General features: G+C 37.5%; 1 protein-coding gene across 1 annotated transcript; it reads left to right on the top strand.

Annotated features, from left to right (window-relative positions):
• Positions 1-2275: 2275 nt before the first annotated feature.
• LOC104269051 (ribosomal protein S6 kinase alpha-5-like) lies at positions 2276-6029 on the top strand (the record flags this gene model as incomplete). Its single annotated transcript, XM_009873955.1, has 4 exons — positions 2276-2467; positions 3054-3213; positions 4195-4358; positions 5238-6029. Coding segments are annotated over 4 exons (756 nt in total), but the record flags the coding sequence as incomplete, so codon positions are not given.
• Between the last annotated feature and the right edge of the window lie 10485 nt (positions 6030-16514).

Genomic DNA, 16514 nt, shown 5'->3' with positions numbered 1-16514 from the left:
TGATGTTCAACTTCGACATCTAACGTGATACTGCTAAGTCAATTTAAGAAAAAAAAAAAAAAAAAGAAAAAAGTATCACTAAGGATGATGCTTTTTTGAATTATGTGGACTGGCAGACTTCTGTTTAAGCAATAGTAGTTAGATCACATTTATTGCTCTGCAAAATAGAGGAAAACTACTGGATAGAACATAGAGAATTCACAGAAATAAAGAATTCATGTAGCATATGTGACCATTTCAAGCTTCTCAGTAGAGGATTTGAGGACTGTTTCTGTTAAGTGATCATTATAATCTATAAACTGAGTTCTAACAATATTAGAAAAAAAACATACCAAAGATATAATGGTGTTTACATATCATTATTTGTATCATTATATATATATATAACAGAATCATGAAATATTAGGAGTTGGAAGGGACCCCAAAAGATAATGTAGTCCAACCTGCCTGCCAAAGCAAGATCACTTAGAGTAGGAGGAAAGGATACAGGAATGTGTCCAGGTGGGTTTTGAATGTCTCCAGAGAAGGAGATTGCACAACCTCCCTGGGCAGCCTGTGCCAGGGCTCTGTCACCCTCACAGTGAAAAAGTGGAACCTCCTGTGCTCCAGCGTGTACCCATTGCCCCTTGTCCTGCCATTGGACATCACTGAGAAGAGCCTGGTTCTGTCCTCTTGACACTCACACTTTCTGTATTTATAAACATTTATGAGGTCACCCCTCAGCCTCCTCTTCTCCAAGCTAGAGAGACCCAGCTCCTTCAGCCTTTCCTCATAAGGGAGATGTTCCACTCCCTTCATCATCCTGGTGGCTCTGTGCTGGACTCTCTCCAGCAGTTCCCTGTCTCTCTTGAGCTGAGGGGCCCAGAACTGGACACAATATTCCAGATGTGGCCTCACCAGGGCAGAGGGGCAGGAGGAACTCTCTCGACCTACTACCCATCGCCCTTCTAACACACCCCAGGATGCCATTGGCCTTCTTGGCCACGAGGGCACATTGCTGGCTCATGGGCATCCTGCTGTCCACTAGGACCTCCAGGTCCTTTTCTCCTACACTGCTCTCAGGTTCTCCATATGGATCTGATTGCAGGTTAGCAGTCATTTTTTCCCCCTTCTTAATGAGTTTGAAATTAATGACTTTGAATCATTCACCTTTTTTATTAGACAAGTACATAGGGCTATAGGATTTCTAATATTGAGACTTTTTCTGGCATTGCATAGATTAAACGGCAAAAGTAACAGCAAAATTTTTCACTTCTCAGAAGTTCAAGGCGGGGGGACTAGAAGTAATTTGTAGATCATCTTGGCCTCAGCCAGTTCTCCTAAGACTTAGCTTTGCTCTTTTATTTTCCTTGACAATTACAAATACTCGGGGTTAAGACGAACAGATTGTCTTAAATCTTCTTCCAAACTGGTAACAACTTGTCTATCTTCAAGTCTGAGCTGCACAGTCTGGTCTGTAAAGCTGGACTTCTTAGGGTCTACTCTACCAAAGTTTCTTTACCTTGGTGTCAGAGTTTGGTGGCTGGCCCAGCCCTCAACTTCAACATCTTTTAACCAGGACACTTGCTAGTGTAAGGAGTAGGCCATTGGTTTGACATTGGACTGCTACGTGACCTTCAGTGCTTGAATGCCGTTGGTCCCAGGTCTCTTTCAGAAAGTGTGTATGTAGTGACTTTTGTGATCCATGCCAGACAGCAGTCGGTTCAACTGCTGAGCCATTGGTGCACTTTCTACTGCAACATCCTTTGCTTTCAAATGATTTTTCATTATTGTGCTCATGGCAATATAGCTTCAGTGTGTCACCACTTGAAGACAAAAGACTCACAGGACGTTCCACAAGAGTTCCACACACAAGCAAGCCGTCATTTGCAACGTGCCAGAAAGAAGTGGAGGCTTGAGAAAATTCACTTTCGTTTGAGGATCCAGGCAATCTTCTGTTGATGTTTTTGGCTTTTTTTCTTGTGGGTGTTCCCCAAATTATTTTCCCCACTGTTCTCTGCTAAATGCCCATTTTCGTTAGTAATCTCAGACAGATCTGTCCTGACTTGCAGATACACAGGAGGCAGATACACACATCACATTTTCTTATATCTCAGAGTACCATTACCTCTACTTTTCTATTTTTTCCCCAGTTTCTCCCAGTCTCTCTTAACTCTAGATAATGGGGAGTTTCCTGTAATAATAAATGTAGGGGAAAAAACCCACTATTCTAACCAATTTTTTACCCAGTGCTGGCATTGATTTTTTTTTATTTTTTTTTTTTTTTACTTTTCAGAATTTATTGTTTACAGATGAAACTGATAATTCAGAAATAAAAATAATTGATTTTGGCTTTGCTCGTTTAAAACCACCTGATAATCAGCCTCTTAAGACTCCATGTTTTACTCTTCATTATGCTGCCCCAGAGCTCTTGAATCACAACGGTTATGACGAATCTTGTGATCTGTGGAGTTTGGGGGTCATTTTGGTGAGTGATTGAGGTTTTTAATTGTAACTTTAATGTATGTATTTACCTTTTGTTCAAATGCAAATGACTCAACACAATTTCAGGCTTGAAGTGAGTACATGGTGAATTCAAGTGAGGTGAAAATACTACTGCACAAATAACAGGTTCCAAAGAAACATTTTTTTCTAGAGGTGTTTTTTTTTTTTCCTAAGCAGTAAATTTAACATTTCTAGGAAGGGGAAAAATACTTGATACAGTCTTTTTCTTAGAAAGAGATATTCTTGTTAGGAAACTTTACAGGCATCCATATAATCTTCCTATAGCCTCATTTCAGGGAAGGAATCAGCCTGTATTCTGACTTACAGAAAATTAATTTCAGTAGATATAGACTGGGTAGAAATACCACCGTATTTTATTTATATTTTCCTGAAACTTGTATTTTTTCTGAACAAGAACTTCAGAGAAATTCTTACATATTTTAAATTATCTGTAGCCTTGAAGTTTTATTAGTCAAAATTTTATTGTATGGCATTGGTGATGCAAACAACACCGCTCCGTATCAGTAAGTATAATGTGTTTGTTAATACTGCTTTTGTTCTCATGACAGTATACGATGCTATCAGGACAGGTACCATTTCAGTCTCAAGACAAAAGTTTAACATGTACCAGTGCATTGGAAATAATGAAGAAAATAAAAAAGGGAGAATTTTCCTTTGAAGGAGAAGCTTGGAAAAATGTTTCTGAAGAGGCCAAAGAGTTAATTCAAGGTATGTATTCACAAATATTTCATATACTTTATATTTTTATCTCAAAAGATAAACTTTAGAAAACTCTGCTGTATCTGGATGCTGTGATCAGCATCGGAGTGCCTGATGTGACCGAGTAGTATCCACAGCTTGAGCTATGTCCTGACCCCTAATACAAGTCCCCATGGATGAAGGTGGACATGTAGAATGGCATTAATAGATTGCTTGCACACCTAGCAGAGAGCTTTTGATGATGGAAGATTAGAGGGGTTAGAAGTAACTGAAGAGCTTCAGAAACAGTCACCCTTCTAAAACACATTTAAAAAGCAGAGTTTTTTACGTTACCTTTTTCTTTTGTAAAAGCACCAAGTTATGAGAAATGTTTTAAATGCCAAGCTTTTGAAGACAGTTGGTTCATTATTATGACTTTTTACTCAGGCTGTTTTTGAATGCTTATATCAAGACTACTGTATTTCTGAGCTGCTTCGTTCACGTTTGCCATGCTCTGATTCTCCTTAAACTTTTAAGCATCTGATTATGTTTTCAGCATGAGATAGATACCAATCTTAATTCTGCCAAAGTGGAATTCTTATTTTCTCTAGCAGCAGGCTTTTAAAGAATTTTTTGACCAAAAATGTAGGCATCTCCGGGTTCAGACTTCAGTGGATCATGCCAAGAATCTGAGGCTTCCTCTCTCAAACTTCATCCTGGACAGGTTTTAAGTGAAGAAATCATTTCATAGTCCTGAATTTGTTGGAAAAAAACACGAACTATCAAACTGTTAAATAGAGATTTCTTGTGTTTAATGATTCTTCTGGAGAGGATGATAGTATATTATTGTGTGAGCCTTATCTATGATAAATATTAGCATACCTAGGATGAATATTGTCTTTACTTACTTATCAAAGTAATGCATGAGAATTTCCCTAAAAACAACTGCATCTTCTATTAAAAGAAAGTAAGTAGCTCCCAATTTAAGAGAATATAATATATTTCTGTTAGGGCTTCTAACAGTGGATCCGAACAAAAGAATTAAAATGTCCAGCCTGAGATACAATGAATGGCTTCAGGATGGCAGCCAGCTGTCATCCAACCCTCTAATGACTCCTGATAACTTGGGTTCTTCGGGAGCTGCGGTGCATACTTATGTCAAAGCCACTTTTCACGTAAGTTCTAAGACATCTTCTGTGATGTGTTAAATTTTGTAGTGTGTTAATCTAGATTTTTGTGTGGTTTTTGCTTAATGGAAAATATGTATTTGTCCTTATAATTCAGTGATTGCTTATAGCTGTAATGTTTTCCTCAATATCTAACATCTATGATCAAGTAGAGTGGAAAAATGAATGATGAGGGAAGAATAAATTTCCTGAAGACGTTTATCCTATTGGGGTTTTGGAAGCTGAGACAGCTGTTCATCAAATAGCTGTTATAAATACTCTGTTTCTTAGAGAAATCTATTAAAGGTCTTTAAACTTTTATTAAAAAAGAGAAGAACCTTTCTATTTAACTTAAGTAACTGATTTTTAGTCCTTATGGTTACAAAATCAAGGTAAAATTTCTGGGAATGTTTGAACTGCAGATGTATTGTACAAACATGATGTTGTTTCTCTTGATTCCTTTTACACAGAATAAACTGGAATTGAGCAGATTATGCTGAAATACTTGTAGACCCTTATTATCAGGAAGAGAAAGAAGGTTATTTGGAGAAGTCCTGATAATGCAACATAATTTGGGCTTAAAGAAAAACTGTAATTTAACTAAGAGTAGCTTCAGAAAATGGAATCTTAAATAGGTTTAAGGCTTAATAAAAATATTTCTAAATTAAAAAGACCAAGGATGCCAATTAATAATGTTTTATATTAGCTCTTTGATACATGTAAAGGCTAATAAAGCTATTGTTACAGCTACAACAAGAATTAGTAGGGATCTGTCAAGAGATTACAGTTTATCTTGCAATTTACCATAGAACATTTGTTACAAGCTACAAGCCATAATATGTCTTAAATCTCTCAAAAAGCTTAGAATTACCTTTTATTTTTAAACAGGCCTTTAACAAGTACAAAAGGGAAGGATTTTGTCTCCAGAATGTTGACAAGGCACCTCTTGCAAAGAGAAGGAAAATGAAAAAAACAAGTACAAGCACAGAGACACGTAGCAGCTCCAGTGAAAGTTCACATTCTTCTTCCTCTCACTCTCATGGTAAAACTACACCTACAAAGACACTGCAGCCAACAAACCCTACAGACAGCAATAACCCAGAAACTATCTTCCAGTTCTCTGACTGAAAGGCAGAGAATATCCTGTCTTGAAGATATCAGTGGTTATAAACTTGGTAGTACCTATACTGTCTTCTCCCACCCATCCTCCCTGTGACTTACAGGCTACAAGAATATGTCTGTTGCTTTAAGAACATATTTCAATCATACCTTTTTAGCTTTGTATTTCAATACATTTCTTTTTAGCATTAAGTTTGGTATCACTGGATATGGTATAATACTATTATACAACCAACATTGTATTCTCTTAGGGCTAAATTACTAGTGTGCAGTGAAGCTCAAGATAAGAAGCTACACTGCTCGTGGTACAGCTTGGAGGAACACTTTCTCAGTGTCAGAATCTTCTTTCCAGTTTCTTCCTCACTGTTGAAAGAAAGGAAAGCTCTGTAAGAACTCTTGGACCTTCTGCTTTTACCCAGCTCTGTGAAGAATGTCACAGAATTTGACTCTTCATGCACGTAAAGAATCATTGGTACAACGCACCAAAGCATTACAGTACTTCAAAGCCTTTAAAATTTGTGGTTACGTTCTGTCCCGTTTATTTGAATTGTAAGAGCAAAATGAAGCATTATGGAACTCTATATTGTTCTAAAAAGTAACTCCATTTATCTCGTTTTAAACAACTGGGAATATAAGTCTTAGGGTTGTTTTCTTATTTATTTAAGTTTTTAAAAATCATCTAGGGTAAAAGATGTCTGATAGGGTGAAGTGTCTAGTACTGTGATACAATAATTTTTATTTCTACTTTTTGAAGTTATTAACTTTTAAAATGTTTTGCAGATTCTAAAATGCAATGCTATAAGAGAAAGTGAACTTTGCATTGAATGCTTTGGAAAATGGTCACATGTTAAAATACCTATTTCAAGAATTAATTATAATTTATATTTTCTTTTTATATTTACACAATAACTTTAAAGTACTAAGATTTTTTTAAAGATGCAAAAACTCCAGTTTTGACATTTGTTATTATAGGGTCCATACGAAATATGTACCAGTTATTTGAATTTCGCATTGTGCAAATACGGCAGTTTAATAATGATTGTAAAATATTAGAATTTCTTTTGCACTTTATAACATCAAAACCGGATGTTTTCTAATAAAGTGCACTCAGATGTCTCTTCCTACAAGGTGCTGAGCACTGTCTTACTGGGTTGAATGACCTGAAATGCACCATATTTGGTGGTCGAGGTCGTTGTGAAGGAGAATTCTGTACTTTGCGGGAGTGAATCCCTGTATATTACCCGCTGTTTTCATTCCTTCCTTTAAGCTGCGAAGCTCTTTCTATCTTGCTTTTACATTGTATATAACAAATACTAGACCTGGGCACCTTGTGTAGTGTAGATGTTAACAATTTATGCACTGGGAATACTAAAGGGAAATTATATTGAACACTGTGCTTCACAACTTGTTCACTGTGGTGCTCCACAGTGAAGAATTTCCTACTGTGATAGTATAGTATGTACATAACTGTTTGGAATCATAAATGTGACTTACAGAAACATCAGCATAAACTTTTAAATCAGTCAATTTTATAAATTTATGGAGAGTTCTTTTATGGCTCGTATTCTCGATGACATGGGGTAACTTAAGTGCAAAAGATGACTCCGATTGTGCACATGCTTACATGTGTAAGTTTCCACTGAAGTCAGTCACGTACTTGGGCAAAGTGAATCGTAGGCCTGAATTGGTGTGCTGGAAGCCTAATTGACCGGGGGATTTTGTTAACGGCTTGCTCTATCTTAAAGTAACCTTAATCCAAACCCTATGCAAAAAAAAGGTTATAGGAATTGTTTTTATCAGTGGTTTTATTTATAGAATTATATCAGATATCAGTATTGACAAGTACAATACATCCATGTTTACAGAGATTGTGTGTATCAAAACAAGGCTTTCAAGCCCAACATGTTTGTTCTGTGTTTCTTTAATATTACTAATGGCATTCTGAGGTTTTGGAATTGCTCATGTGAAATAGTTTACTACTTTCTTGATGTGAATGTCAACAGTAATTGCAGCATTAATTTCAGGTTGATGTGAATATTGAGATTTGCACTGTTTATGTAGAAGTAGTATATTTAAAGATCAGTATATGTGCTAATAACAAAACCAGTTTTAAGTGGCTGATGTTACAATATTGAAACGTAATTGTCAATGTAATATATTCAGGTTTGCTTTCTGAATGCTCTCTTTGAAAGTAATCTCAATAGTGAACATGGCTCATTTGTAAAAGAATACTTTCCCTCTTCCCAATAAACTTGCTGTAAATACAACAAACAATCCACCATTAATACTTGTTATGCAGACAGTATAAGTGAATTGGGAGGCTGGAGAACAAGTTTTTGTAAAGTTTTGCACTTTGAGTTCTAGGAATTCGTTGTCTTCAGGGTGAGAACGGCAAAAAGCGTAAGAATTTACGCTTTATTTACCTAAGAATTTATGCTTTATTTAAATGTAAGAATCTTCTGGATAGCAGATTGATTTGGAATATTGTGACCCAGCTGAAAAAACTTCTTAAAGTTAGAAATGTAGTACAGCTGTTTCCCTGCTGGAAATTTAAACTGGTGCTTGATGAACTGATGAAACAAGAAAAAAAATGCTTGCACAAGTTACTTATTCTTAGAGATAATGGCTGTATTGCCAGAGTCTTTTCACACAGGTTTTGAGAGACTGTTATGTGATTAAAGTTATTAGAATACATCAGTTGTATCAAGGACAAATTCACAGATAATATTTCCGTGTCCTCTTTGTTCTCTAACAGTAGCTGTTAAATAAAACTTTAAGAACGGCAACTTATTTTTGGCAGGGCTAAGCACCTTTAGGTTTCACCTTGCATTTGCTTTGAACCAGTTACCTGGAGTAGCTGAAATGTTTATCACCTCTGACTTCCTGCTGCCTTCAGGTAACACAGCTCTTGAGGAGGTATTTTAGACACTAAGATGTCTCAATTTTTCGATTATCATTTTATGTAACTGCTCATCTCCATTTACATTGATAAATCTGAATTGCAAACTGGGCAGCACAAGAGCTTCTTGTTCACGTATCCATGCAGGAGACTAGTTACTCTTGGCAGAACAACGTTGTCTCAGCTTATTGTCTTGCCCAGTCTGGCGCTCTAGGCCATATAAAGACTATGGGCCAAACTTTTCATAGTCATACCACTATTTCAAATTGGAAGTGTACAAGCCAATCTTCCTTAGTACTATAAGTAATTTATATTTCCTTGGTAAAGAGGTATTGGACTGTAAATCCAAGTCTCTACTTGGATTACACAGTGCTGCTGTGCATCAAGCAACTACTAGTGATATCTCTCTACTGTCACAAAAGTAATATAGTCACTGACATTATGGGCAGATTTGTTTGAAAAATCAAATTTCTCATTAGTAAAGATTTAAATAACTAATGTAGTTATTAATCTTATCTTTAAAGTACTCAATATTCTGTGAGCTATTTCTTTGTAATACTTTTAGAAACACAAATACTAGTAATTAAGGGGTAAATCTGCTAAAGCATTTAGAGGAGTACAAAGGATTTAGTGTTCCTCTGGCTTAGGGAAATTTCTACACTTTTATATAACGAAAAGCAGCGGAAATACTGTTTTTAGTAGAAGGGTCTACATTTGGTGTATGTATTGTTTCACTGCTGTGAAAAAAAACTTTATTAAAATGCTGTATTAAAAGGGATTTTGGGGGAAAAAAATAGTGTGTTGCCTCAGAATGGACCGAGGCTTGAAGTTGGTATTGTTGATATATTTTCTCGGCCCTTTTCTGTGGCTATTTTTCTGAACAAGATAACAATGCCTGTACAGCCATGCTCTCTAGCACTTACTCAGGAACAGAATAATTCCTGATAGAGAATATTCAAAGAATGATGATGTATGTTTATTGGTTGTGCTCAAGTGTTGCACAAGTGTCTTACATCTTTAATATGTGCATGTATTATGTGCATGTATGTAGATACATACCATATTGCACGTCTAGGCCTCAGTTTAAAGTAATATGACTTGTTTAGGAAAACCTGTTCATAAAAATCAGTTTTTCACTCACACAGATTCAGAGGACCAGACAAGGGGGCTACCCCAGAAGAGAAAGAAGGTTGTGGGAAGTCAGAGCTGAGAGACTTCTGGGAAGATGTTTTCAGGGGTAAATTTCTCCCCTCGTTATCTTCACGTGCGCATAACATTCATTGACACTGACTTGCAAGCTTTCTTGCCTATTACCCAGCATAAAAACATTTCCTAACTCTGCAGGTCTGTGAGTATGTGTGTGTCTACACATATGTATGTAACTTTTAATAACTTTTTGATCTTCAGCTGGAATTTTTTTTGTTACTTCTCAATTATTGTTTCAGGTGTTTTTTACCAAGTTGGTAGTCTTCATTCTTTTTCCCATGTATATGATGGTCTTTCTCAGCACCAGTTTCTACATCACAAGACAGTTGAGAAAGTTGGCTGAATATTCTGGATTGAGAGAATGGGAGATAATGTGCTTATTTCTGCTGTAAAGGGATAAAAGCACTTTGATCTTTGTCTACCTGTGAGAAACACTTCTTGATTTTTGCTACTTTGACCCATAGGGCACTAGATTCTATAAAAATAAGAAATGCAGAGCTGTTGGCTAGCTTTTGCCTGACATCCTGCATTTTTTATATCACCCATTCAATAGATTCTGGATGTTCAGAACGCCTGTGTAGAAAAGAAAACATGGGATGATTCCTGTAGTCTGCACTAGTAAATAAAGTGATTCTTTCAGTTACCTAGATCAGCTGGAGCAGTCTTGTTTATTGTGCCTGGAAAAAGAAGAAGGAGAGAAATGTAAGATACCTGCAGTAATATAAATTTGAAGAAAGCACATGTTTTGGCGGCATTGGAGTTTTGTGTTTTAGAAAGGGAAGTCTGCAAATGACCTAGGAATTAATGGTAAGTGTTAAGGTAGATGAGATGGTACAAGCTAGTCTGACTTCTTACTGTCACGCAGAGGACCATTCCTGATCCTGTCTTCTGGCCACATGCTCTACACTTTTCTTGGTTCTGGTGTTTGTGTCACACCTCTGCCAGCAGAGATTAGGGGAAATAAAAGTGTTCTATTAACTAAGTTAAGGTATTTTGGTTAACATTAGATTAATTCACTTCATAGTTAATCCAATGTAAAAGTAATAATGAAACATTGCAAAACCTAATATGCTATAATGGTATGATTTTTGAAGACTAATACTTTATTCTGAGGTAGAAAGGAATCCATGCTATTCACACATAAAATCAGTCTTTAAAATTGGCAGCCAATCTGGTTGTACTCACAAAATTCATGTGGAAGTCTGCTAACTTCTTTTGAAATGCCAACGGTAAAGCAGAGAAAAACAGAACTCTTCTTTAAGTGCTCAAGAACTGCTCAAAAACCTATCACAGGTGAAACTGCAAGCTGATTGCCAACGATGCGTTTTTCTTAATACAAAGATAATTTTATTTTGTCAACAAATCAAGCTTTAGTTCTTTAAAGTGGTATCTCATTGATGTCAATCTGATTCTTCTTGGGGTTTGTTTTGGAAATATATAGTTGTCTTAGTATGATTGTTAGAAGGTTTGTTTTCATAAGAGAACCAAAAGAAATGTGCAGGGAAGTGTAATCGCTGTCTTTAGCTCGTTTAATTCAAAATACACATACTTTCTGATATAACTACATCTAATCAAGTACACTTTACATCAGTTATGAGTGTGATTTTGTGTGACACATTCAGCTATGCTAAAGAAGCTTTAAAGTGTAAACTAGTCCTTAGAATTATAGCGAAGTGAGAAGGGGAATAAGTTGTATTTGAAGACGATGGTGCAAAAAGGGGACAGTGCTCAAGGCTCGTCTCCCAAGTTACACTGACAGAGGTGACTAGGTGTCGGTATCATCGTGTTGCCCGTAGAAGCTTACTCATTAGTAACAGTATATATCCTTTTTTTCCCCACCCCCCTTTAAAATCAATATGCAGTGGAGGAGAGAAACTAAATTAATTTGCAAAAGCAGCAAGTACCTCAAAGTTTTTCTCAGATGTCTCCTTAATGAGTTCTTACCCTTAAAATGTATAGCTCAGCTGCACATAGTAGGTACCCTGTAGAAGCTTCCTGCACTTGAGGGAACAGGATCCTGCTGCCTGGTAATGCGTTCATTATACAGTGATTGTACAAATTGGAACTCAGAGTGGTATATCCTTGCTGCTTTTAAGTTCCAAGTGTGAATACTATTCTACTAAATATATATTGCCATGCCAGTCCGTCTATACGCAGCCCTGGCAGGTCACCTAGTTCCATTTTAAAGATGTCAGACTAAAAGAAAAGCTTAAGATCTACTTCAATGCCAAAGTGAGAACAGACCTTTAATCTTAATCTACATCAGATTTACAAAAATGAATAAAAGCTCAGATTGGCTTTCAACCTTGACAGTCTTACTATTAAGATGCTAGTGTAGCAAATTTTGAAGCTTACAGATATCTTTGCTGATCTTTTTTATCTGTAGAGGAGGAAATTTGCAAAATTATTTCCTGTCAGCTTCCTGTCTAGCTTTTGCTAGAGTCCTAGCAGAAGATCATCTATAATTTCTACCTTTACCCCTGAAGCTGTAAAAGCAAGAAATGAATTGGTGACAGATTCTGACAGCTGGTTATAAAGAAGCAGCCTGTGTTAATTTGCAGTAAGTGGAACAAGACGTGCTATTTCTTGTGTCAGTGTGGGCAGGGAGGGGGGAGAGGGAAAGAAATGGGAAGAAGGGAATGCTGAGTGCTTTGCCTCACCATAATGTAGAGGACGTTCTGGTTGCACTTTATGGCTTAGGAAGAAGCAATGGTCTCCACATTTAACTTTAAAACTTTCAGAAAAAAACACACTGCAGATTGACCTGTCAACTTTTTTCTTGGAGGGAGGTGGTGCAGTTTTCAAATGGTGAAGGTGGCAGCACGGATGTGGATTTAACTTGCTATATGCCAGTGATCACAGATTACAGTGAAGTTTTCTTTCTGACAGATCTTCACTTCTCTGACATTCTTAGTCACATCAGTAAAGTGCAAAGCCTTGTGACAGAAGTTTACCAAAAAGCAAAATAAGTAATTGCAATGGCGTATTTTACCCAATGTCAGGGTATTCAGAGAGTGAATGAGTATAGAGTTCTTATTTTTGTGTGTGAAAGAGTGCTAGAAGAGAGGATCATTTTGTGAATACAGTGGTGGAAGAAATACAAGAAAGCTGTTTTCTGGAAGACTGCTCAGTACTCATCAAAGATTCGTGGAACCAGATGTCAACTGTCTCTAGAGCTGTTAAAGACTAATCATGCTGATCTGGAGGATGGTAAGCCCAGCCTGTTGTTGGCCAGTCCTGTCAGACCCACAGCGTTATGAAAAATCTGTCGTTGGGGCTTCTGTCCTGGAGGTGCCTCCCCTTACTTGTAAGCCTTGCTAACCACCAGGGAATGAACAGGGTTTGGCAAATCACGTTCTTTTGTTGTGTTGGAATGATAGCTGTAATGATGTAGCTTTAGATCTTCAGTCAGCTTGTTTTCTTCTCCAGGCCATGGTGTTAAGAAATAGGAAGAGATTTTTTGTTGCTCTAAATTGTGTGGTTAACCACTGTGGTGGCTTCAAAGTGAATGCAAAGCAGTCTGGAGAGGTACCTCATGTCATTATTAACAAGTCAACCTTGGTTTCCCTTAGGAGAGATTCTCGCCGGAGCTATGCAGAACATGGAGCAGCAGTGTGTGTGTTCCCCTTGGATAGCTAGTGGTCTGCATGCCCGTTGTTCTTCCTTCTCTTGAATTGCTGGGAACTCTTCTCACAGAAGAATTAAAGTCATACATCTGAATGCCAGACAGGTGATACTGGGATGAAGGCAGTTTTGTAGGTAGCAACCAAGGATGTTTATTGGCTGTTGCATTATGCACAACTTCTGCGGCAGTGGAAAGAAGTATCTAAACAAGACACTGATAATATTTGAGCTATTACTGATTTGCAGCACTGTCATGAGCTTGTTTTTGGACAAAAATGTGAGAATATGCTATCAGTATACCTAAGGAATCCCACATTCTTCTAGTGTACAGTTTGGTTAAGTAGGTTATGCAGGGTTTTCTTTTATTTTTTAATTGTTGTTATTTATTTTTGTTCCCCATATGCTATGCTTAGCTCTTGTTACTTTCCTGAGCTTTCTGTATATGTTAAACTTCTTATCTATTTGATTTCTGTAGCCTTTCTGCTTGTCCTGAAAGGCAGTGCATCGATCTTTCTGCCCAAAAAGAGCTGCAGAGTCAAACATTCAGTATATAGAAGGAAACGAAAGAAGGCTTTGCAACAAGCCCTTCCCTATATCGGAAGTGTAGAAGTACCTAGCTTAAAATACAGTGGTGCAGTGATTGGATATCTTACTCTTCAGAGTTGTGCTCTATTTGATAAGCAGAATGGATAGTTTTATAAGTACAAACGATTTAAAAACTTAAGAAAAAAAGTTTTGTTTGTTTTCAAGAATGAGAAAAAAACAAAAGGTACAAACTCAAATAGCACCTTCAAACTTCAATCTAAGCATAATCTGAACAACAGGTGTTAAGTCTGGCTGGCTGACCTGCCTTTTACACTTTTAAGTAGGGTTAGCACACAGGAGAAATCTGCTTTGTCCTACAAGATGTGAAACTTCAGATTTTCAAGAACCTGTACTTGGACCCAGCAGGAGCTCTAAGAGGCTGAAAGCTGGCAGTTACTCCTCAGAAACTGCTCACGAATCATCTTAGTGTACTGAAGATAGACAAAGCCCATAGAACAATAGTTCACACCCATCCCCAACCAACTTTAGTCACAGTAATGTTACTGCTTTCTACTTTGGTTATATCAAGCAGCTAAAAAAACCACATATGTCCTGTGTTACCTGATCTGTGATCAGGTTGAATATCATCTTAGTGTACTGAAGATAGACAAAGCCCATAGAACAATAGTTCACACCCATCCCCAACCAACTTTAGTCACAGTAATGTTACTGCTTTCTACTTTGGTTTTATCAAGCAGCTAAAAAAAACACATATGTCCTGTTGTTACCTGATCTGTGCTGATAGGTTGAATGGTTTCCAGGGCAGTGAAGCGGACTTAAAATGGGCTATTTTGTGGTTTCAGGCAAATGCTAGACCTTTTGGAGACTTCTTAGATCATATTATTTTGTTTTAAATAAACTGCGGCCCAGTCCTGATCTTCCCTGGAAAAATCTAGCTGAACTTTTTGTAGAAAGGAGCTGTGAAATAGCAGCGTGTGTGAAGAGGAAAATTTTTGATTTCGAGAGTATCTCAGACACAAGTAGAATATGTCTTCCTGCCAATGAGAGCAAACATTAGGAAATAGATTTCTGGAAGATTGAGTAGTACCAGATAAAGTAAGTTGCAATGTGTAAAGCCAGCTGAATGCTGCAAGAACGTAAGACGTGTCCTACTGAGTCAAACCAATGAGACCAGAAATGCATGCGGCACTCAAGATGCAGGTGTGCCATTGTGGGGTGTCCGTGCGAGCCGATGAACAGCACACCAATATGATGCTCTGTAACACCAAGTTTATTCCACTCAGAAGGCTACTTATATCGTATAGTTAGTTCCTTACACGCGTACAGCATGAGTTAAGTGTTACCTGATTGATCATATACCCTGTCCATGCACTACATGATTGGTTACACGCTACTGTCCACGCGGCGAGCACGCACCTAACTAGTCACTGTGATAGGCTTTTGTGTACAGCATCAAATCTCCTGATTCTCCTGGCCTACCTTATCTGAGATACTCCCGAAAGCTGCATTGTCTTCAGTAGTTTCATAATTAGCTGCCTCAGCACTTTCTGTTGGTCATTGACCTTTACTCTTTCACCAAGTTTCTATGTAGTAGGCCCCAACATGCCATAGTTTATGAAGTGGCAGAATGATGTGATTTGCTGACATCCTGTATAGAACAGAATAGATTAGGATGCCGAGTGCAAATCATTCCATCTTCTGTGAAGTGAATAACTGGTGTTTGACCATTTTGTGTTACCTGAAAAGCATCCAGTCTTGTTTTGGATACATAGAGAATCCACTGCCTCTTTCGTGTTTGACCAAATAGTTAATTACCCTGATAGCTTTTAAGAGGATCAAGTTTCTTGTATAAATAAATTTGTCACAGCTCTCCAACTTTTTGGTGTTGTTTTCTCTATTAATCTGTTTGTAAATGCTATTTTCTTTACATGAAGTTTAATTTCCAAAACATAAAGCCAGTACTTTGCTGGTTCTACCAATTATTATTGATTGGCTGGATCTCCTAACTCATATTTTCTGTGCAGAAATAGCAGGTAGCACTCTTGTTACTGGGTCCACATTTTGCCCAGTATTAGTGTTTCTGCCCAATTGGAGTACAGGTCTGTTGGAATTTGCACTGGCTGATCCTAGGAAGTCTTCTCCCCTCTCTGCTAAGGATCTCTACTTTTGGAACATCATAACGTTAGCTTGTATGTGAATTTCCAGGTTTTTACAACTAGGGTCCCATCAGGCTAGGCAGGCTGTACCCTACCACTGTCTTCTGCCTTCCTTTGGCTTAGGCACAAGCCCCTCGTCCTCGCGATGCCCCTGGTGTCCCACCAGCTTATTCAGAGGGAAGTGATAAGACCAAAGGAAACAACACTTTGTTTTAGACTTTTGTGTGCTAATTCTGGATCTACTGATTTTTAAGACTTCTCTCCAGTTAATGTCATTGAAGAATCTAATTTAAATGGATTATTTCATTTAACAAAAGTGGTTGCTGAACAGTCGTGTATCTACATCACAAACATTTTTCTTACTTCTGGATAGTAATGAACCGATGAGATTGCTAGATTTTTTTCATTGTCCTCAGCAACTCCTGATCTCCATGGATCCCTCTAATTTATTGTATTATTCATTTGTCATAGTACTGGCAACATACAGCGGTTTCTGTTAGTGTTTTAAACTGTAGGCTACAGGTTTAGAAATCTTCAGAAATTATATGTAGTTGTCGACTCCCTCTGGTGGTCTGGCAATGTAGTTGGCAAGTTGTTTTAACTGCTAATACGGCA

Source organism: Apaloderma vittatum, unplaced genomic scaffold (genome assembly GCF_000703405.1).
Source record: "Apaloderma vittatum isolate BGI_N311 unplaced genomic scaffold, ASM70340v1 scaffold19837, whole genome shotgun sequence".
NCBI classification, from domain to species: Eukaryota; Metazoa; Chordata; class Aves; order Trogoniformes; family Trogonidae; genus Apaloderma; species Apaloderma vittatum.
This window is presented reverse-complemented; position numbering and strand designations above follow the sequence as displayed.